The 23,452-nt window shown below is 41.6% G+C and overlaps 1 protein-coding gene across 1 annotated transcript; it reads right to left on the bottom strand.

The window, feature by feature from the left end:
• Positions 1-14,363, bottom strand: LOC117508922 (apolipoprotein A-I-like). The gene is made up of 5 exons (XM_034168760.1): positions 14,346-14,363; positions 1,413-1,464; positions 1,078-1,231; positions 439-941; positions 1-276 (listed from the first exon to the last, which is right to left on the bottom strand). Exons 1-5 carry the CDS (start codon positions 14,361-14,363, stop codon positions 269-271), a joined length of 735 nt encoding a protein of 244 aa, XP_034024651.1. The 3' UTR covers positions 1-268.
• Positions 14,364-23,452: the final 9,089 nt, after the last annotated feature.

Here is a 23,452-nt window from a genome sequence, read left to right on the forward strand (position 1 = left end):
GTACAGACAGTCTGATGTTTATTGAGCTGTATTCTGTTCAAGCACATTTCTCATCAGACAAGCATCATTACACAGAGGTTCACTTGTGAATATTCACGTACAATTCCTGCCCAAAATGCAACCAGCTGGTCATCATATGTAAAGTGTAAATCAAGTGTATGAACATGTTTACGTCTGTGTACAAACTTGAGCACTGGGCACAAACACGGTTCAAGAAAGACAAAAGAGATGGACAGCGAGTGAAAGAGGCACATTTCCTGTCATGCTATCATGAAGAAGTGCGATGGTTAGTAATTTGTTTCATGTGGGGAGGCGGTTTGTGTGTGCGCTTGAAGGGAGGAGTGGAGAGAAGGTTGGACTTCATAGAGGAGAAACAGGAAGGTGAAGTTAGTTAGATGAACACGGTGGAGACGGTTTATTGCTGCTGTAACTTTTCACTGAGGGCCATGCAGGTAGAAACCAGCCATTTCTTCGCTGCTTCTGGATCCGCATCATCCGTTGGAAAACCTACAGCTTCCTTGAATTTCTGGACACAGTTGTTAGCAGCAGTGTCCATGCTCGTCTGATAAGTCTGCTTTTCTTCAGTGACATCGATTTGGAATATCGCTATTAGGGCAGCCTTTGTCTCCTTCAAATTTTCAGACACCTTCTTCATCATCTCCTCCTGCTTTGGAGCCAGTTGGGTTTTCGCTTGTTCGATGCTAGTTTTGCATGCGGTAGCGTAACCTTGGTAGATTGGACCAAATCCGGTCTCGTACTCCTGGAAGTGTTTCTCCAAGACATCAATCAGTTTAGTAACATTGGCCTCCAGTTTGGCCTTCAACTTTTCGATTGCATTGTCAGCACTTTCAGCCATTGGCTTGAGGCAAGAGTTTAAGGCTACATTACTAAAAGGCAAAAGATTTGCGTATGCCACCTTGAGATTGTCAGCCACATTATCCCTGTGGGGAAAAAACAGTAAGGAAAGGGGGGGAAACAAGGTTTCATCACAAATTGGTGAGCTTTGATTTGGGAAAGGAATGCATAAATGATCACATGATCTAGAGGCACTTTAGTGGCCTTTAGAGGCACCCTTACCCGGCAGTGTTGTCTTTAAAGGTGTCCTCGATTTGTTGGATTCCTTGTATTCTGTGTTTCATAAAGGAGTCTGCAAAAGTTTGCAGATCCTGTAGGAGTTGTTGGAGGTTAGGATCCGCCGACCTCTTCTGCTTCATAGAAGCAGCCTGAGAGCCTGATGATGTAAAACAAAACCTTAAGAGGCAAGATCAACAAATATAAAGGAACTAAGAGTGACGAAGAAGGAAGAAAACAAAGTTCAGCACCTTGGGATACATTCCAGATTTCTTTTGAAAATATATCTAAAACAATTTCGTGTAATTACAAATTGGGGAAAAGTCATAATCAGTACTCACCGACAGCCAGCAGGAGGGCAAGAGCCAGCGCCAAAAACTTCATGATGGTAGTCTGAGGGACAAACATGAGGTACACGTTGTTGATTACGAATCACACTGTCACCCATCATGCATTCCATAAACACCCCAGTCCTTCCAGAATCTGACATGAAGTCCCGTCCTTCTCTGCATAAATAACTCCACAAAGCATCTGCCTGTCTTTTAAAATCACCTATAATCTGGCGAGTAAGAAACTGGGTTTCGAATTAAATTAACTGCTGCTTCATCTCAGATCAAGATTAACAGCAAACACACAAAATTCACAAAACCGTTATGCTGAACTCAGAGCTCCCTGGAATGAAGGTACAAATTGTCCCTTTGAGGTTTTGTCTCTGTGCCTGAGAATTGACAGAGTTCCAGTTAACTTCTGCACTTTGTCTTACCTGGTGGTGTTGGAGGAGAGACTGAACAACTTCAGCACAAACTGACCTTTTATAGTGCCGGGCTCAAACCTGCTGGTGTGGAAAGGAAGGGGGAGGTAGACCTCACCCCCAAACTGTGTCCCTTAGCAGGGGATCGGGTTCAGGGTTCAATGATCTTTAAGTTGTGTCAGCACTCAAATCGACAGAGACAGAGTTGATTCACCCTGGACATTTATTAAACATTGAGCACATATATAATCGTTGTGTTTCAGAAATAATTCTCAGTCAGAATTTTTCTTTTTACTTGTTTTTGGTGAGGGTGGGGGCACAGCACTGCTGCGTGCTTGTTTTGGAGCTGCTTTGGAGCTTTTCTGCGTCACAGAACGAGCTGAGTTTTTGTTTTTAATAATTAATATTATATAGGCACAAATGTGTGGAATGAAATAGTTCAAGTTTGATGGTGGATCACAAGACAGCTCACAAGAAACCAATCCTGCCTTTGGAATATTGTCATTTCATTTAGGGGTTTATTTGGTCAAATTTTGACTTAAGATTGAGCTCCTGCAGTTTGCTTGTATACCATTTGCTTTAAGAGCACAGGGCAGTAAGTCCATGTCTAATACTTCTAAAAGGCTACAAAAAAAACAAATAAATAAAATCATCATGGTGAAGAAGGAGCTGAGTCAGGAGGCGAAGCTCTCAATTTACCAGTCAATTTACGCTCCGATCCTCACCTACGGTGATGGGTAATAACAGAAAGGATAACGTCACAAATACATGTGACAGAAACAAGATTCTTCTGTTGGGTATCTGGGCTCACACTCCTGCACGGGGTGAGAGGCTCAACTACCTGAGAGAGACTTGGAGAAGAGCTGCTGCTTCTTTGCATCGAAAGGAGCCAGTTGAGGTGGCTCAGGCATCTGGTGAGGATGCCCCCTGGTCGTCTCTCTAGGGAGGTCTTCCAGGCACGTCTAACTGGGAGGAGGCTCCACGGAAGACTGAGGACATGCTGGAGGGATTACATTTCCCAGCTATCTAGTGAAGGCCTCAGGATCCTCCTGGAAGTGTTACAGGATTTGGCCAAGGATAGGGAAGTGTGGGATGAGCAGCTTAGTCTGCTGCAGCTGCGATCCAAACATGGATATGTGGCTGAAAAAAATGAATGAAGAAAAAAGAGGGGAAAATGAGCAAAATGTTTGTTCTAATTTGATGCAAGCAACTTTGGTCACTTTCTGTCCCCTTTAACTGTTGTGACCGATAAAATGACATGCATATGCACTCAGAAGTGACACAACTGGATGCCCAAACAAGTCTTTTAACATAGAATGTAATCTAGTGAGAGGTAAGAGAGCCACGACGGACTTCGGATGTCAGTTTTCAGATAACAAAATTGATGGCATGTGCGCATGCTGTCATGATTCGTCATTCAAAGATCAGTGTGTGTTCTGCTCTTGTTTGTTGTCCCTTCACCTCTGGACTTTGTCAATCTGGTGCCATCCTATTTGAGAAATAGAGTCACCATTGTAAAAAGGTTCCTCTCAAATTATACAGGACATACGTATAATACAATTACCACAATGTACACTGTAATCCCCCCCCCCAAAAAAAACATGCTGAAACTGATTACATAACCAATTTTAAGTGGCACCAATTAATTGTTTTAAGTGAAATATTCCTTTCACTTAAAACAGTGCCACTTAAAAATCTTTTTTATGTAATTAGTTTCAACTTTTTGTTGTTAAATTAACTTATCGGGCTTCACAGTGTATTTTCTTGCATAAGCATTTCATGACTTACCAGTCATTTAAAAATAATGTGGTCAATTATTTTGACACTTGACTAGTAGCAGAGTAGATATGTGGATAAATCGTGACTTTGACGATAAAAGCACAAAATTTGGCATAGTGTTCAAGCATACCCTAAAGATCATTTTTGGCTGTAGGGGCATTGCAGAGGCAGCCATTTTCCAAGATGGCCACCATACACTGATGTTTTATTAGCAGCTCAGGTTCTACACCACCAAGAGTCTTGATCCCGGTGCCTAATCCTACATTTTTAGGGATGAGGAATGCAGTGGTACTATTTATATCCCCAAACAATGAGTCAGGGAGGGATATTATGGTTTATCTTGGACTGCCACTGTGTCCGTCACTGCAGAGTTTTTACATTAGCACGTTAACTCCAATAGCTTTCATCCAACTCTTTTCAAATTATCTGGAAACATTCATGGCCCCCTGAGGATGAAGTCTATTGATTTTGGTGACCCTAGGACCTCCCCTCTAGCACCACCATTAGGTCAAACATTTGAATTGGCATTAGTGTATCTTTAAAAACTTTCATCTAAATCAATGAAATATTGTGGGGTTTTTTTTTTTTTTTTGGTTGCTTGTTTTTAATGACAACAAAAAAAGAGGTCACACAGTTACAGTGAATGCTGAAATACAACATTAGCTCTGAAAACACAACTGCAGTGGCACAGTGACAACATAAAAGAGGTCACAGTTATAGTTAAATGCAACATTAGTTCTAAAAGCATAAGCCATCACAGTGGCACTTTCCACTGCATCCCTTTCTTGCATCCACAGCAGAGGAGTTCACGAAAGGGCCTGGTAGCATCTGGTGATACAAGAAATTCAGCTATGGTCTTGTATCCTTCCCCATCTCTGCCATGTGTTGAATTAGCTGGACATTTCAGTATCTCATCTCTATCTTCCTGACACAGAACACAGTTATTCCAGTCTGTGGTCAGGTACTGTGTATCTGACATTCCAGGCTCAGTAGGGTCCACTAACTTGAATAGTTTGGCTATTGTCTCACAATTCACTATGCTACTTAAAGAACAGTATGTACTAGCTCTAGCACCACCAATCCAGCATCGGCTGAAACCACAAGGAAGGTATGTCAGCTGCCAGCACAGTCACATGGAAGAGCACAGTTAAGGCCCCTGACACTTGCACGACTCTGATCCGCACCCTTGCATGCACTCTGCCATGCTGGAGAGTAAACTCGTCTCACACTGTTGTAAATTGTGCGAGGCTTTGTGCAAGTGCACAAAGAAAATTTTGAAATGTTCAAAACTCCATCACGCATTAATAACGTGAACTTCACATGAACATGATGTTATCTTAGACTATAAGCATGTATCATTGGCTACAAAGCAGACTTACTACTCTGATTTGATCAACAAAAACAAGCATAACTCAAAGTTCTTGTTCGACACGGTGGCAACACTTTTGCATGGACAACCACCTGTAGTTCGCTCTCCTTTTACAGCACAAGATTTCCTGGATTACTTTGGCAAGAAAATAGAAGACAACAGGTTAAACATATCCCGACATGCCTTAATCCAGCCACTACACCCTGCTATTGATGTGGGTGCCACTACTGAGGTATTACCTAGATCTACAGATCTTCAGGTCAGAAGGCAGTATCTGCTTGCCTCTACTGGTGGTTGGCTCTCACTGCGGTATTGTATCACTTCCTGTTCCGGAGCACAGCGGTGTTTTTCTGTATCTGTTAGCTGTTTAATCTGCGCAGTTAGATTGATCTAGTTATCTAGTTTACGATTTGTTTCCCAGTGTAATCTTTACGTGCCTTAACTAAAGCACTCCTTCTGCTGAATCACCTCTAAATTATTTACACATTATTCACTTTGCGTGTTTTTAGGAATCCGCTAGCTTAGCGCAGCTACTAGCTCTTAGCCGGTTTAGCATGGCGGCTTCTCCTGTCTCTCCCGCACTTTTCTGCTCTGGGTGTGAAATGTTTAGTTATTCCTCGGCCTCCTTTAGCAGTAACGGTACTTGTAATAAATGTAGCTTATTCGTAGCTTTAGAGGCCAGGCTGGGCGAATTGGAGACTCTGCTCCGCACCGTGGAAAATTCTACAGCTAGCCAGACCCCTGTAGTCGGTGCGGACCAAGGTAGCTTAGCCGCCGTTAGTTACCCCCTGGCAGATCCCGAGCAGCCGGGAAAGCAGGCCGACTGGGTGACTGTGAGGAGGAAGCGTAGTTCTAAACAGAAGCCCCGTGTACACCGCCAACCTGTTCACATTTCTAACCGTTTTTCCCCACTCGACGACACACCCGCCGAGGAACAGACTCTGGTTATTGGCGACTCTGTTTTGAGAAATGTGAAGTTAGCGACACCAGCAACCATAGTCAATTGTCTTCTGGGGGCCAGAGCAGGCGACATTGAAGGAAATTTGAAACTGCTGGCTAAGGCTAAGCGTAAATTTGGTAAGATTGTAATTCACGTCGGCAGTAATGACACCCGGTTACGCCAATCGGAGGTCACTAAAATTAACATTAAATCGGTGTGTAACTTTGCAAAAACAATGTCGGACTCTGTAGTTTTCTCTGGGCCCCTCCCCAATCGGACCGGGAGTGACATGTTTAGCCGCATGTTCTCCTTGAATTGCTGGCTGTCTGAGTGGTGTCCAAAAAACGAGGTGGGCTTCATAGATAATTGGCAAAGCTTCTGGGGAAAACCTGGTCTTGTTAGGAGAGACGGCATCCATCCCACTTTGGATGGAGCAGCTCTCATTTCTAAAAATCTGGCCAATTTTCTTAAATCCTCCAAACCGTGACTATCCAGGGTTGGGACCAGGAAGCAGAGTTGTAGTCTTACACACCTCTCTGCAGTTTCTCTCCCCCTGCCATCCCCTCATTACCCCATCCCCGTAGAGATGGTGTCTGCTCCCAGACCACCAATAACCAGCAAAAATCTATTTAAGCATAAAAATTCAAAAAGAAAAAATAATATAGCACCTTCAACTGCACCACAGACTAAAACAGTTAAATGTGGTCTATTAAACATTAGGTCTCTCTCTTCTAAGTCCCTGTTGGTAAATGATATAATAATTGATCAACATATTGATTTATTCTGCCTTACAGAAACCTGGTTACAGCAGGATGAATATGTTAGTTTAAATGAGTCAACACCCCCGAGTCACACTAACTGTCAGAATGCTCGTAGCACGGGCCGGGGCGGAGGATTAGCAGCAATCTTCCATTCCAGCTTATTAATTAATCAAAAACCCAGACAGAGCTTTAATTCATTTGAAAGCTTGACTCTTAGTCTTGTCCATCCAAATTGGAAGTCCCAAAAACCAGTTTTATTTGTTATTATCTATCGTCCACCTGGTCGTTACTGTGAGTTTCTCTGTGAATTTTCAGACCTTTTGTCTGACTTAGTGCTTAGCTCAGATAAGATAATTATAGTGGGCGATTTTAACATTCACACAGATGCTGAGAATGACAGCCTCAACACTGCATTTAATCTATTATTAGACTCTATTGGCTTTGCTCAAAAAATAAATGAGTCCACCCACCACTTTAATCATATCTTAGATCTTGTTCTGACTTATGGTATGGAAATAGAAGACTTAACAGTATTCCCTGAAAACTCCCTTCTGTCTGATCATTTCTTAATAACATTTACATTTACTCTGATGGACTACCCAGCAGTGGGGAATAAGTTTCATTACACTAGTCTTTCAGAAAGCGCTGTAACTAGGTTTAAGGATATGATTCCTTCTTTATGTTCTCTAATGCCATATACCAACACAGTGCAGAGTAGCTACCTAAACTCTGTAAGTGAGATAGAGTATCTCGTCAATAGTTTTACATCCTCATTGAAGACAACTTTGGATGCTGTAGCTCCTCTGAAAAAGAGAGCTTTAAATCAGAAGTGCCTGACTCCGTGGTATAACTCACAAACTCGCAGCTTAAAGCAGATAACCCGTAAGTTGGAGAGGAAATGGCGTCTCACTAATTTAGAAGATCTTCACTTAGCCTGGAAAAAGAGTCTGTTGCTCTATAAAAAAGCCCTCCGTAAAGCTAGGACATCTTTCTACTCATTACTAATTGAAGAAAATAAGAACAACCCCAGGTTTCTTTTCAGCACTGTAGCCAGGCTGACAAAGAGTCAGAGCTCTATTGAGCTGAGTATTCCATTAACTTTAACTAGTAATGACTTCATGACTTTCTTTGCTAACAAAATTTTAACTATTAGAGAAAAAATTACTCATAACCATCCCAAAGACGTATCGTTATCTTTGGCTGCTTTCAGTGATGCCGGTATTTGGTTAGACTCTTTCTCTCCGATTGTTCTGAGTTATTTTCATTAGTTACTTCATCCAAACCATCAACATGTCTATTGGACCCCATTCCTACCAGGCTGCTCAAGGAAGCCCTACCATTATTTAATGCTTCGATCTTAAATATGATCGATCTATCTTTGTTAGTTGGCTATGTACCACAGGCTTTTAAGGTGGCAGTAATTAAACCATTACTTAAAAAGCCATCACTTGACCCAGCTATCTTAGCTAATTATAGGCCAATCTCCAACCTTCCTTTTCTCTCAAAAATTCTTGAAAGGGTAGTTGTAAAACAGCTAACTGATCATCTGCAGAGGAATGGTCTATTTGAAGAGTTTCAGTCAGGTTTTAGAATTCATCATAGTACAGAAACAGCATTAGTGAAGGTTACAAATGATCTTCTTATGGCCTCGGACAGTGGACTCATCTCTGTGCTTGTTCTGTTAGACCTCAGTGCTGCTTTTGATACTGTTGACCATAAAATTTTATTACAGAGATTAGAGCATGCCATAGGTATTAAAGGCACTGCGCTGCGGTGGTTTGAATCATATTTGTCTAATAGATTACAATTTGTTCATGTAAATGGGGAATCTTCTTCACAGACTAAAGTTAATTATGGAGTTCCACAAGGTTCTGTGCTAGGACCAATTTTATTCACTTTATACATGCTCTCCTTAGGCAGTATTATTAGACGGTATTGCTTAAATTTTCATTGTTACGCAGATGATACCCAGCTTTATCTATCCATGAAGCCAGAGGACACACACCAATTAGCTAAACTGCAGGATTGTCTTACAGACATAAAGACATGGATGACCTCTAATTTCCTGCTTTTAAACTCAGATAAAACTGAAGTTATTGTACTTGGCCCCACAAATCTTAGAAACATGGTGTCTAACCAGATCCTTACTCTGGATGGCATTACCCTGACCTCTAGTAATACTGTGAGAAATCTTGGAGTCATTTTTGATCAGGATATGTCATTCAAAGCGCATATTAAACAAATATGTAGGACTGCTTTTTGCATTTACGCAATATCTCTAAAATTAGAAAGGTCTTGTCTCAGAGTGATGCTGAAAAACTAATTCATGCATTTATTTCCTCTAGGCTGGACTATTGTAATTCATTATTATCAGGTTGTCCTAAAAGTTCCCTGAAAAGCCTTCAGTTAATTCAAAATGCTGCAGCTAGAGTACTAACGGGGACTAGAAGGAGAGAGCATATCTCACCCATATTGGCCTCTCTTCATTGGCTTCCTGTTAATTCTAGAATAGAATTTAAAATTCTTCTTCTTACTTATAAGGTTTTGAATAATCAGGTCCCATCTTATCTTAGGGACCTCGTAGTACCATATCACCCCAATAGAGCGCTTCACTCTCAGACTGCAGGCTTACTTGTAGTTCCTAGGGTTTGTAAGAGTAGAATGGGAGGCAGAGCCTTCAGCTTTCAGGCTCCTCTCCTGTGGAACCAGCTCCCAATTCAGATCAGGGAGACAGACACCCTCTCTACTTTTAAGATTAGGCTTAAAACTTTCCTTTTTGCTAAAGCTTATAGTTAGGGCTGGATCAGGTGACCCTGAACCATCCCTTAGTTATGCTGCTATAGACGTAGAGTGCTGGGGGGTTCCCATGATGCACTGTTTCTTTCTCTTTTTGCTCTGTATGCACCACCCTGCATTTAATCATTAGTGATCGATCTCTGCTCCCCTCCACAGCATGTCTTTTTCCTGGTTCTCTCCCTCAGGCCCAACCAGTCCCAGCAGAAGACTGCCCCTCCCTGAGCCTGGTTCTGCTGGAGGTTTCTTCCTGTTAAAAGGGAGTTTTTCCTTCCCACTGTAGCCAAGTGCTTGCTCACAGGGGGTCGTTTTGACCGTTGGGGTTTTACATAATTATTGTATGGCCTTGCCTTACAATATAAAGCGCCTTGGGGCAACTGTTTGTTGTGATTTGGCGCTATATAAAAAATTGATTGATTGATTGATACAGAATTTGACAGTATCTCACTAGGCATGCTGACAAAACTCGTAATGTCAACAAAAAGCACAACCTGTTTATTTGATCCTATACCAACCAAACTGTTTAAGGACCTGTGGCCCACTCTTGGGCCGACTGTGCTGGAAATTATTAATCTTTCTTTAACTTCTGGATCTGTTCCTAAATGTTTCAAACCTGCAGTGATTAAACCATTACTTAAGAAACCTAATCTTGACCCTAGTGTATTGACAAACTATCGGCCGATATCAAATCTATCATTTTGCTCTAAAATTCTGGAAAAAGTAGTGTCACGGTAGCTCGTAGGCTATCTTACTGAGAATAATCTCTTTGAGCCACTGCAGTCTGCTTTTAGAAAATATTCCACAGAGACGGCTCTCACTAAAGTGGTGAATGATTTTCTTGCAGTGGATTCGGACACCACTACGGTTCTGTTGCTGTTAGATCTCAGTGCTGCATTTGATACAGTGGATCATCACATTCTACTTGATAGGCTGGAAAATCATTTTGGGATTACTGGGAGTGCCCTTGCATAGCTGATGTCATACTTGACCAGTCGTTCTCACTGTGTTTTGTACAGTAACACTACCTCTAACCTTAGTGACATGAAATTTGGGGTTCCACAGGGGTCCGTCTTAGGCCCCCTGCTTTTCTACCTTTATATAGCACCCCTTGGGCACATATTGCGGTGTTTTGGGATTATCTTTCACTGTTATGCTGATGATACTCAGTTATACATGCCGATAACTGCCGGTAATCTCGTTCACATAAAATCCTTAAAAGATTGCCTTGCATCAGTGAGAAGTTGGAAGTGTAGAAACTTCCTACTTTTAAACTCTGATAAGAATGAAATGATGGTTCTTGGTCCAGTGATACATCGGCATCAATTTGACCAGTTAACGCTCAGCCTAGGTTTGTGTGTCATACATCACACTGACAAAGTGAGGAAACTTGGGGTAATTTTTGATCCTACATTGTCCTTTGACCTCCGCATTAGAAATATTACGAGGACTGCTTTCTTCCACCTGCGAAATATAGCGAAGATTCGCCCCATCCTGTCTATGGCTGATGCTGAGACCCTGATCTATGCATTTATCTCTTCTCAATTGGACTACTACAATGTTCTATTTTCTGGTTTACCGCAGTCTAGCATTAGGGGTCTCCAATTGGTTCAAATTGCTGCAGCCAGACCTTTGCCACAAAGCAGAAAGTTCGACCACATTACACCCATTTTGGCATCTCTTCACTGGCTTCCTGTCCCAGTGAGATCAGATTTTAAGGTTCTGCTAGTAGTCTATAAAATTGTTCACTGGCACCTACTTAGGTGACCTAATTAAACCTTACGTACCGGCCCGGGCTTTGCATTCTCAGGGTGCAGGACTACTTTGTGTCCCTAAGGTGAATAAGAAGTCTGCAGGTCATAGAGCTTTCTCTTATCGTGCCCCTGTTCTGTGGAATGATCTCCCTGCCTCAATTAAACAGTCAGATTCTGTGGAGACTTTCAAGTCCAGAGTTAAGACGCACTTATTTTCCCTTTCGTATGGCTAGCATACTGGTATAGTTTTGTTTTACGCTTTTTACTCTTTTAATTCATTTTATTAGTAAACGGAGCATGCCGCAGCCTCAACTTTACCTAAATTCTGGGTCTTTTAGTGAAGCTTAGGGCTAGTGGCCCGCGATCACCTTAGTATTTCTTCTGTTTTTCTTGTTGATTAATGCTAGCAAATTATACAGTATTTCTTGTCTTTCTGATGCTTGATTCTGTATTTTTTCTCTCTGTTTAAGGTGCAGCTCCATCCAGAGATGGGAGTTGTATTTGTACTGGTGACCCTCCTGTCCTGTGCACTAACAGCATTTCCTGTATATTGTTCTGTAATTTATGTCTGTAGCATGGCCAAAGCAGAGTGTCACCCCTTTGAGTCTGGTCTGCTTGAGGTTTCTTCCTCAGAGGGTGTTTTTCCTTACCACTGTTGCTCTGGGGGTTAGTAAGGTTAGACCTTACTTGTGTGAAGCGCCTTGAGGGAACTCTGTTGTGATTTGGTGCTATAGAAATGAAAATAAATTGAAAACTTTACTTCTAACAGAAGTATTTTTTCCTTTCCTTTTTATTGTAGTTTATGCACCAATGACTTCTTACAGAGTATTTTTTCCTTTTCTTTTTATTGTTGTTAATGCAGCAGTGACATCAGATCAAATTTCTTGTATGCTAGAACTTACTCGGCAAGAAATTAGATTATGATTCTGATAGCAAGGGCCCACGGTTCTCCGTGTATCACCATTCAAAAGAGAAGGAAGCAGAGGCAGTGCATGAAGTGCAAGCAAAAGCGGGAATGCAGCGGGCTAGCCAGGCTACGAAACCACTGCTTCTCAGCCACTCCCTTGTCAATGTAAGATCCCTCACTATTAAAATGGACGAATTGAGGCTGCAGGTGGCTTCAGATAACATCACCAGAGACTGCTGTGTCCTGCTCTTTATAGAAACCTGGCTACACTCATCCATCCCATACTCGGCTATCAAGTTAGTATGATATCCAATGTCGCACCTCTACAGGACCAGTGACTCCGGTAAGAACAATGGAGGAGGGTTATGTATGTACATCCACAACAACTGGGGTAACAATATAGCGATGGTAGCCAGCCACCATTCCCCAGACCTGGAATATTTGTTAAATGCTGACAGTTTTACCTACTTCTGGAGTTTATTGGAGAGTTGCTAACTGCTGTTTACATTCCACTGAATGCTAATGCTAGCTTGGCACTCGGACTTTAACACAGTAACATCAGCCTACAGTTGAACCGACATCTGGATGCAGTGCACATTATCATGGGCAATTTTACGAGGTCTGTTAGAAAAGTATCGGACCTTTTTATTTTTTGCAAAAACCTGATGGATTTGAATCGTGTGCTTGCATGAGCAAACCTTGAACCTTCGTGCACATGCGTGAACTTTTTCATGCCTGTCGACTGAAAGGAAAAAGACGGAACGACTGGAGCAGCGCTACTGCATCAAATTTTGCCAGAAACTGGGCGACAGCCAGGTGGAAACCAATCGGATTATTCAGACGCTTTTGGTGACGATGCTTTGGGCATCACACAGATTAAGGAGCGGTACAACCGGTTTAAAGATGTCCGCACAACGGTGGATAGCGAGCCACGCTCCGGTCGGCCATCAACATGCTGAAATGACCAGATCATTTCCAAAGTGAATGCTATGGTGATGTGGGACCGTCGTGTGACTGTCCGAGAAATTGCGGAAGAGGGGGACATCAGCACTTTTTCGGTACATTACACTGTGACAGAAGATTTGGCCATGAAAAGAGTGACGGTGAAATTCATGCTGCTGCTAACGGCGGAGCAAAAGCGCCTCCGTGTTGAAGTCTCACAGGACATGCTGTGACATGCCCACCTCTTTCACAATTTCTCGGATAGTCACACGACTGAAAAGTCACCGAAAGCCGTCTGAATCATCCGAATGGTTTCCACCTGGCTGTCGCCCAGTTTCTGGCAAAATTGGATGCGGCGCTGCTCCAGTCGTTCCGTCTTTTTCCTTGCAATGAAAATCCGCCGAGCGCACTACACACGTCCTCACACAAAGGCTGCTGACCAGCAAATGATGAAATCGACAGGCATGAAAAAGTTCATGCATGTGCACGAAGGTTCAAGGTTTGTTCATGCAAGCACACGTGATTCAAATCTATCAGATTTTTGCAAAAAATAAAAAGGTCCGATATTTTTCTAACAGACCTCATAATCGTGGAATTAAAATCAGTGCTCCCCAAACTTCATCAACATGTAATAGACTAGTACAATTTTCACAAAAGAGGAGTTCTAGCGGCAAATTTGAGGAAAAGTTGGTAAACCATGTTTTTTACATAATTTGAGGGTGCTGATTCTGAATATTGTGTTTACCAAGATGAATTCTGAGTTTTAAGCCTTCTAATTTGCATATTAAAATGAGATAAATTATTTTTTTCATGTTTTATCATTCTTTCTAAACTAATCCGTTAAACAACATAGCATATGGCCCATATGTCATATTTAAGTGCTAAAATAGTGCAGGAGTCATAAAATGTTTATTTAACATATTGCATGGAATTAAGGTAATAAAAAAAAGGTAGAGCAGGAGTCATAATTTGACATTTATTAATAACAGATGGGATAAAGGTAACAAAGCAAACAGCATTCAGAAAATGAACCATATTCACTAGTCTTAAACTTCAAATCTAACTAAGAATGAATAAAAATACACATCAAATTTATTTACAGCGGTTTAAGATAAACAGAGTGCCTCTCACTCCATGGACACTTGAAGCTCCTTGTCAATGCAAAAAGTCACTGTGGAAAGAAAAAGTCACACATTAGGATTTATGGTGTGTTTGATGTTTGTTCTTTTAAGGTGTGTTAAAATGGAGATAAAAAGTTTAGAGAAAGAACTGCTAACTTACCTGAAGTGAGGTGTGCATCCCTAGTCTGAACTGCTAGCATTCTGGCATGGGTGATCTTGAGTTCTTCTACATTTGCAGCCACCTGTACAGAGCAAGCCAGCACTGCGACAACTGCATTTGCTTGTGTTACAACCACACTTGCATCTACAGGTAATCATCAAGCTGCAGCTTTTGGGGATTGCTGCAACAGACATCAGTTTGGGTTCCAGGTGTCCATTGATGACGTTCCATCCCATTTCCTCTATAGGTGGTAAAATTAGATTTGTTTTGTTTGCTTGTCTCCATACTAGAGCTTGATAATGTGCTCTTCTAAAATGCCACTGAGCAGCATCACTTAGGGGGTAGAGCCTCAGGTCCCCGACATCTGGAGAAAAGAGTGGCTCTTGCATCATTGCAGCTGACATCACTGGTGTCATAAGCACGACAAATGAACTTCTCTGCAGACTGTATGGTGGTTTCAGTCAGTTCACCCAGGCCAAGTGCATCTAGAAGTGCAGGCTGCTCCAAGAAAGTTTTCCATGATGTTTTCTTGCTATGTACCGCAAAGTAGGAGAGTATCACAGCCTGTTATTGCATGGAAAGAGAGAACATTCTCAATATTGGGAACCTGCGCCCTCAGAGACTCATGCACTTTGTGTATGGGGATATGTCTTGGCTTTTTAGATGTCCCCATTCTCATCCACAACTGCTCACACTTCATCTTGTCAAAATGTGCAATTAACAGTAGGAGTACATCCGTATCTTGACTTGAGACAACAAGAAATTCTGCATTTGAATGCACACAGTGGAGGATAATTCTTGTGTCTGCTTCCTCATGGTAGCCCTGGAGAGTTGTGATGTCTATTTCTGAATTAGAACACTTTGCTGTATTCTCCTCTTTGAACCCTCCAGCAACAATGACAATTTTGTTGGCTGGAGCCTGAGCCAATAGCTCGTCTGATAGAAATTTTGCCAGATCTTCTTTATTCTTCTCCAAAGCAAGGCAGTTATACCAGTTATTTGGAAGTGGTACAGAGCCATCTTCAATGGCACGGTGAATAGGTGTACATCCTCTTGCACGTTTCTCCCTGGTTGTGCTCTTAATTGATATGTCTCTGTACCTGTACCTGTAGCTGATATGAGGTTCAATGTATTCCTTGAACATAGATATACGACTGAGAAATGACGGTGGTGTTGGGAAGGTGTCGTAGCACGGACCCACAACAGGGGGCGCAAATGAACGGACAATGAGTAAGCCAAAAGGTAACAATTTAATGTTGTGACAACACACAACTAAACACACAAAATTTGTAAAGTCAATTAACACCAGGTGACGTGTGGGCAGGCTCGAAGATAGGAGACCCCAACGAGAGAGAGGCCGCGTCCCACACGGCTTCTACCACCAACGGTCTGAAGAACACCGGAGCCGCCAAGTCCCGTATCCCCAGGTGACCTCTGTCTTCGGCTGTCGACCCTGGTACTGCTGGCAAAAAGCAGAGACAAGATGAATGAGTGTAAGTCCGTACACTCAGTGGTCCACGGTCTGTACACAGTCAGGAGGGGGAACCTCCACCTCCGAATCACACACTCGTGCAGCTCTTGATTAACCACTTATCTGTTCAGAGAGTGAGGCGCAGTCGTCGTCGTCACGCCAAACGCCGAAGTCCCAGATAAGGCAACGTCCACAAGAATATGGCTGCAAATGAGATCTGGATTAGTACACAACGTGTCAGTTAGCAGAGAAAGTACCTCTCGGTAGTCGATTTCTCGGCGGGGAGGTGGAGTTGCAGTCCGGCTTAAGTAGTGGTGTAGATGAGTGACAGCTGGTGTGATGAGTGACAGCTGTCACTTCCTCTGGGTCTGGCGCCCTCTCGTGCTTGGAGCCCGCACTCCAAGCAGGGCGCCCTCTGGTGGTAGTGGGCCAGCAGTACCTCCTCTTCAGCGGCCCACACAACAGGTGGTATTTCAACACCCTCTTCCCCAGCAAGTGAGCAGTAGTGAGAAAATACCTCTTTCAGTTCCAAAATGTGTCCATTTGCAGCAGACATCCTTAAGTCATTAATGAGCCACATCAATATTCGCCCCTTCTCATCATTTGCTTCTCCTCTTGACTGTGATACTCTTCGAATGAATTTCTTGTAACAGTTGGGATGGTACTTGCCCTCAGCAGCTATCAAATCACTTACCCCTGCCACACGTACAGAAAGAGCATGGTCACACCATGCACCGTCTATTTGTTGACTGACTTTAAATGTCATAACAGACCATAGTGTTTCTTTCTTCACCTTTTTGCTTTCTTGGCAAAATAAGCAGAGCTTCCAGTCGGTTGATGATGTCCTACTTAGTAGTCTTGAACTAGTCTGAGGTGTGGTTACGGTTGAATGTGATGGTTTATTTAGTCGTATTTTACCCTTATCGGTAAAAGTTGCGAAACAGCTCTTATGCCAATGTACTTCACCTTCATCCCCAGTCCCTATGGTCAAAATCCTGTGGATCCGATCAATATTATAACCCCTGGCAAAAATTATGGAATCACCGGCCTCGGAGGATTCAGTTGTTTAATTTTGTAGAAAAAAAAGCAGATCACAGACATGACACAAAACTAAAGTCATTTCAAGTGGCAACTTTCTGGCTTTAAGAAACACTATAAGAAATCAGGAAAAAAAATTGTGGCAGTCAGTAATGGTTACTTTTTAGACCAAGCAGAGGAAAAAAATATGGACTCACTCAATTCTGAGGAAAAAATTATGGAATCATGAAAAACAAAAGAACGCTCCAACACATCACTAGTATTTTGTTGCACTACCTCTGGCTTTTATAACAGCTTGCAGTCTCTGAGGCATGGACTTAATGAGTGACAACCAGTACTCTTCATCAATCTGGCTCCAACTTTCTCTAATTGCTGTTGCCAGATCAGCTTTGCAGGTTGGAGTCTTGTCATGGACCATCTTCTTTAACTTCCACCAAAGATTTTCAATTGGATTAAGATCCGGACTATTTGCAGGCCATGACATTGACCCTATGTGTCTTTTTGCAAGGAATGTTTTCATAGTTTTTGCTCTATGGCAAGATGCATTATCATCTTGAAAAATGATTTCATCATCCCCAAACATCCTTTCAAATGATGGGATAAGAAAAGTGTCCAAAATATCAACGTAAACTTGTGCATTTATTGATGATGTAATGACAGCCATCTCCCCAGTGCCTTTACCTGACATGCAGCCCTATATCATCAATGACTGTGGAAATTTACATGTTCTCTTCAGGCAGTCATCTTTATAAATCTCATTGGAACGGCACCAAACAAAAGTTCCAGCATCATCACCTTTCCCAATGCAGAGTCGAGATTCATAACTGAATATGACTTTCATCCAGTCATCCACAGTCCACAATTGCTTTTCCTTAGCCCATTGTAACCTTGTTTTTTTTCTGTTTAGGTGTTAATGATGGCTTTCATTTAGCTTTTCTGTATGTAAATCCCATTTCCTTTAGGCGGTTTCTTACAGTTCGGTCACAGACGTTGACTCCAGTTTCCTCCCATTCGTTCCTCATTTGTTTTGTTGTGCATTTTCGATTTTTGAGACATATTACTTTAAGTTTTCTGTATTGACGCTTTGATGTCTTCCTTGGTCTACCAGTATGTTTGCCTTTAACAACCTTCCCATGTTGTTTGTATTTGGTCCAGAGTTTAGACACAGCTGACTGTGAACAACCAACATCTTTTGCAACATTGCGTGATGATTTACCCTCTTTTAAGAGTTTGATAATCCTCTCCTTTGTTTGAATTGACATCTCTCCTGTTGGAGCCATGACTCATGTCAGTCCACTTGGTGCAACAGCTCTCCAAGGTGTGATCACTCCTTTTTAGATGCAGACTAACGAGCAGATCTGATTTGATGCAGGTGTTGTTAGTTTTGGGGATGAAAATTTACAGGGTGATTCCATAATTTATTCCTCAGAATTGAGTGAGTCCATATTTTTTTCCCTCTGCTTGGTCTAAAAAAGTAACCGTTACTGACTGCCACAATTTTTTTTTCTTGATTTCTTATAGTGTTTCTTAAAGCCAGAAAGTTGCCATTTGAAATGACTTTAGTTTTGTGTCATGCCTGTGATCTGCTTTTTTTCTACAAAATTAAACAACTGAATGAACATCCTCCAGGCCGGTGATTCCATAATTTTTGCCAGGGGTTGTAGCTGCATCTTGAAATTTCTGTCTTTCTTCGGCTGATGCCTTAAGTGATTGTAGGCCTTGAGCTGTTCCTTTGTAAATTGTATCTTTTTTCAATTTCTGGCAAATGATACAATCTCCAGAAGAGCCAGACATGAAAGGACTCAAACAAGCATGCTCTTCCATTTTTGTCCACAACCATAGTAGAAATGACTAGAGATGAAATTACTATTTTATGAGTCGGCCATCTTGAAAGTCGGCCATCTTGAAACCGTTGGCTTCCAAAATATAGACAATTCATGTGCACATGCTTGAGCATCAGCATACAAGATTTGGTGACATTTCATTAACCCTTTCAAAAGGTATCACAGAAACAAAGAATCTCCATTCGCCTAGTATGACTGCTATGCTATTATGCTAATTAGCAGGCTTAAAACTCAAAATTCAGCTTGGTAAACAAAATATTTGAAATCAGCACCCTCAAATTATGGGAAAGAGCATGTTTACCGACTTTCCCTCAAATTTGCCGCTAGACCCTTTTTCTGAAGGTATTCCTGAGATTTTTGCCTAGTCTATAAAATGTGCCACAAGAGGAAAAAATACACTGGTCAAAGTTTACACCAATATCAAGCACGGCTACGGGGCCAAACCTGCACCACATATTGGCAAACCACATCTCTACAACTCATCCCTGCATATACCCTCTCAAGAAATCCACCCCATCACCATTAAGACAGTCAAAACATGGCCCGATGGTGCTTCTCAGCAGCTACAGGACTGCTTCAACAGCACTGACTGTGACATCTTTGAGGATGAGGACCTGGACGTATTTATGGACACTGTACTGTGTTGCATTAATAACTGTGGAGATATGGTCACAGTGGAGAAATGCATGCCGGTCAGAAAACCTGGATGACCAGGGAGGTGAAGCAGCTGCTAAAAGAGAGAAACTCTGCCTTCAAAGCTGGTGACAAGGTTCTCTACAGCACAGTCAACCTGAAGAGAGGCATCGGGGTTAGGGTTAAATAGGGTTAAATTGGCCATAGGTGTGTGTGCGAGAGTACTATATCTGTCTATATGTAGCCCTGCGATAGACTGACGTCCTGTCCATCCAGGGTGTGCCTCACCTCTCTGGTGGTATATGCTTGAATCAGTGTTGGATTTCGTCATTGATGTCGGCTTTTGATGACACGTGGCTGCCCAGACATGGAAAGTCGGTCATGGTCTCCAGGACCTGACTGCGCAGGAAGATTCAGGTTGACCATGTTGGGTGAAGACTGATACAGGATCTGTGTCTTATTCAGGTTGATGTGAAGGCCAGTCTTAGTGTAGGCTTAATCAAAGGTTTCAAGGATATGCTGAAGACCTTCTTCCGTAAGGTCTTCAGGATGACACTCTGTTGTTGAGAATTTACTGTAATTCTGCATTTAGCAGTGGTTCCAGCGTACTACTCTTCATTAACTATTAAATATTTTACAAATACCATTACGTATACAAATACCAATACGTATGAAATGTTCAAGTAAGGTTTTATAGCTCCAGTATTTTTCAGCAAGGAACAAAAAAATAAAACAATGTTTGCTATGATACTCAAAATATGCCATAGTGCCAAATAATCTCTTTGTGGCACAGTGTGAGGTGATAAAATAATGTTGTGGTCAGAAAATTTAGGTTTTCATGAAATCTTTGCCAGTTATCCAGCAACGTTTCACTATTTCACAACATTTCCTCTTAGAAAAAGGCACAACAAAAACTCTAATTTGCATGAAATTAATATTTCTTCCACTGCAGTTCTATTTTAGTTCAGAGCTTCCAGTGTTTGTCTTCAGCATCTTCACTGTCACATTTTATTCTGCCTTGTCTTTTGCCCTTTCCACTGCCCTTGTTATTTATTATTTGACACCATGGCATCTGTTTTTTTTTCTCACCAACTGACTGCATGCTTGTTCATTTTATGTTGCTATGGACAGGATGCAAGCTGAGTTTACTGGGGCCGTAAAGAGGGGTGACAGAGCGGACACCTCGATAAGACTCCTGCTGGCTTCATGCCGGTGTTATTAACTACAGCCACTTATCAGACACCAACCATAGCAGCAAATACTGTATGATAAAAAGTAACACTAAAACCTAAGGAGTTAGTCGTTATGCATGGTAAAAAAGTTGAGAAAAGTTTCACATTTAAAGTAACAACTCCCCACAGAGACTGTTCTACCACTATATCCACAGCCTTTAAATGATTGGTGTAAATCAGAGGTCTCAAACTGTTTCCAGAAAGAGCCAAGCGGGTGCAGGATTTCTTTGCAACTACCCACTCCACCTGGTGATTTCACTGATTGCCATCACTTTGAGTAGATGGACTCAATCTGTGTGTTTGGGGTCATTGTCATGCTGGAAGACCCAGCCATGACCCATCTTCAATGCTCTTACTGAGGGAAGGAGGTTGTTTGCCAAAATCTCGCAATACATGACCCCATCCATCCTCCCTTCAACACGGTGCAGTTGTCCTGTCCCCTTTGCAGAAAAGCACCCCCAAAAATGATGTTTCCACCCCCATGCTTCACATTTGGGATGGTTTTCTTGGGGTTGTTCTCATCCTTAAAACATGGCAAATGGAGTTGAAAGCTCTATTTTGGTCTCATCTGACCACATGATCTTCTCCCATGCTATGCTTCCTCTGGATCATCCAGATGGTCATTGGTGAACTTCAAATGGGCCTGGACATGGCCCATTTGGATTCAAATGGGCCTGGACATGTGCTGGCTTGAGCAGGGGGACCCTGCTGCCCTGCAGGATTTTAAACCATGACAGCATAATGTGTTACTAATGTAATCTTTGTGACTGTGCTCCCAGCTCTCTTCAGGTCTTTGACCAGGTCCTCCCATGTAGTTCTGGGTTTTCTCAGAAACATCCTTACCCCACGAGGTGAGATCTTGCATGGAATCCCAGATCGAGGGAGATTGACAGTCATCTTGTGTTTCTTCCATTTTCTAATGATTACGCCAACAGTTGTTCTCTTCTCACCAAGCTGCTTGCCTGTTGTCCTGTAGTCCATCCCAGCCTTGTGCAGGTCTACAAATTTGTCCCTGGTGTCCTGAGACAGCGCTTTGGTCTTGGCCAAGGTGGACAGGTTGGAGTGTGATTGACTGAGTGTGTGGACAGGTGTCTTTCATACAGGTAACGACTTCAAAAAGGTGCATTTAATACAGGTAAAGAGTGCAGAATAAGAGGACTTCTTAAAGAAAAACTAACAGGTCTGTGTGAGCCAGAATTCTTGCTGGTTGGTAGGTGATCAAATACTTATTTCATGCAATAAAATGCAAATTAAGTATTTAAAAATCATGCTTTTTTTGTCTCTCACAGTTGAAGTGTACCTACAATAAAAATTACACACCTCTCCATTCTTTGCAGGTGAGAAAACTTTGACAGGTCAGAGAAAATCGACGGTGAATACTTATTTGCCTCACTGTATGCTTATTTAACATATTTTGCTCATATTTAAATGATTTCATTCTAATCTGTAATATTAGTCACAATTATCTAAGTTATATACAACCCCATTTCCAATGAAGTTGAGACGTGTAAAATGTAAATAAAAACAGTATACAATGATTTGCAAATCCTCTTCAACCTATATTCAATTGAATACACCACAAAGACAAGATATTTAATGTTCAAACTGATAAACTTTATTGTTGTTATGCAAATATTTGCTCATTTTGAAATGGATGCCTGCAACATATTTCAAAAAAGTTGGGACGGGGCAACAAAAGACTGGGAAAGTTGATGAATGCTCAAAGAACACCTAATTGGAAACAGGTGAGTGTCATGATTGTGTATAAAAGGAGCATCCCCAAAAGGCTCAGCCGTTCACCAGCAAAGATGGGGTGAGGATCACCACTTTGTGAACAACTGCATGAAAAAATAGTCCAACAGTTTAAGAACAATGTTTCTCAGCGTTCAATTGCAAGGAATTTAGGGATTCAATCCCTAAATTCCTAAAGGGATGCAAGGAATTTTAGGGGGGCCGTCACACTGAACACGTCGGAAGCATCAAATGCATCAAAAATCGGTCTAAAAAGCATTATTTTCAATGAGATGCGTTGCTTTTTAGATGCGTCAGAAGCATCGCATCAAAAGCCGAGCTAAAGCGACGCTTCTGATGGGAGCGCGCATTGCCGCTTGTCGGCAGGCTGACGTGGTCAAAGTTCAACCCAATCCAACTTTCGACACTCTGAGCTGTGACGTAACTTCGCGCTGTCCAATAGGAATGAGGCGTCGGGCCAAAACACGGAAGACTAGTGGCAGAAACCACTGATTTGTACAAAACAGAAACATGTCACAGGACTGCTCATTTATAGAGCAGTTTTCTGAAGAAAAATCCTTGGAAATGTTTTTTTTTGTTGTTGTTACCTCAAAATTTCTTTTCAAGTTTAGAACACTTGTAATTAAAATAGCTAAATAAATTAATGAATGGTTCTTTAGAAACCTTTCATCTGTAAATTAAAACCACCTGTGATTTCAGATTAATTTCTTGTTTAACATAAGGAACCTCGGACATTTATTTTTAGACAAATAAAATAACATGGAAACTTGTACATTTTTTTTAAGTCTGGTAGATTATTTCTATCTAATTTCAACCAGAAAAACACACACTGTAAATAAATACAAATGTTTATTATAAATGCAACAGGTAAGTAATTTAACAATGACTGCAGTGTGATTGTAAAGTAGGATTTCTGTGACATAAACCTCATGATGAAATTTTTAATGATCATTTCAACTTATAATAATTTCGTCAAAATATGTAATTGCCTATAATGTTATCAGGACAGAGTCATTTCTAAAATATGAATTTGAGCACAATAAGTGGAGAGCTTCTACTTGTGCAAATGTCTTTTGACTTTGATTCATGGACATTTTTAATGATCTGTTCATTTATTGTTAAAATATGAGATGAAAC

Source organism: Thalassophryne amazonica, chromosome 4 (genome assembly GCF_902500255.1).
Source record: "Thalassophryne amazonica chromosome 4, fThaAma1.1, whole genome shotgun sequence".
Taxonomy (NCBI): Eukaryota; Metazoa; Chordata; class Actinopteri; order Batrachoidiformes; family Batrachoididae; genus Thalassophryne; species Thalassophryne amazonica.

Excerpts from the sequence above, each read along its gene's own strand:
- LOC117508922 (XM_034168760.1), bottom strand. Across the intron at positions 1,232-1,412 it reads TGCCCTCCTGCTGGCTGTCG|GCTCTCAGGCTGCTTCTATG; the intron begins GTGAGTACTGAT and ends TTACATCATCAG. Across the intron at positions 942-1,077 it reads TTTAAAGACAACACTGCCGG|GGATAATGTGGCTGACAATC; the intron begins GTAAGGGTGCCT and ends TTTTCCCCACAG.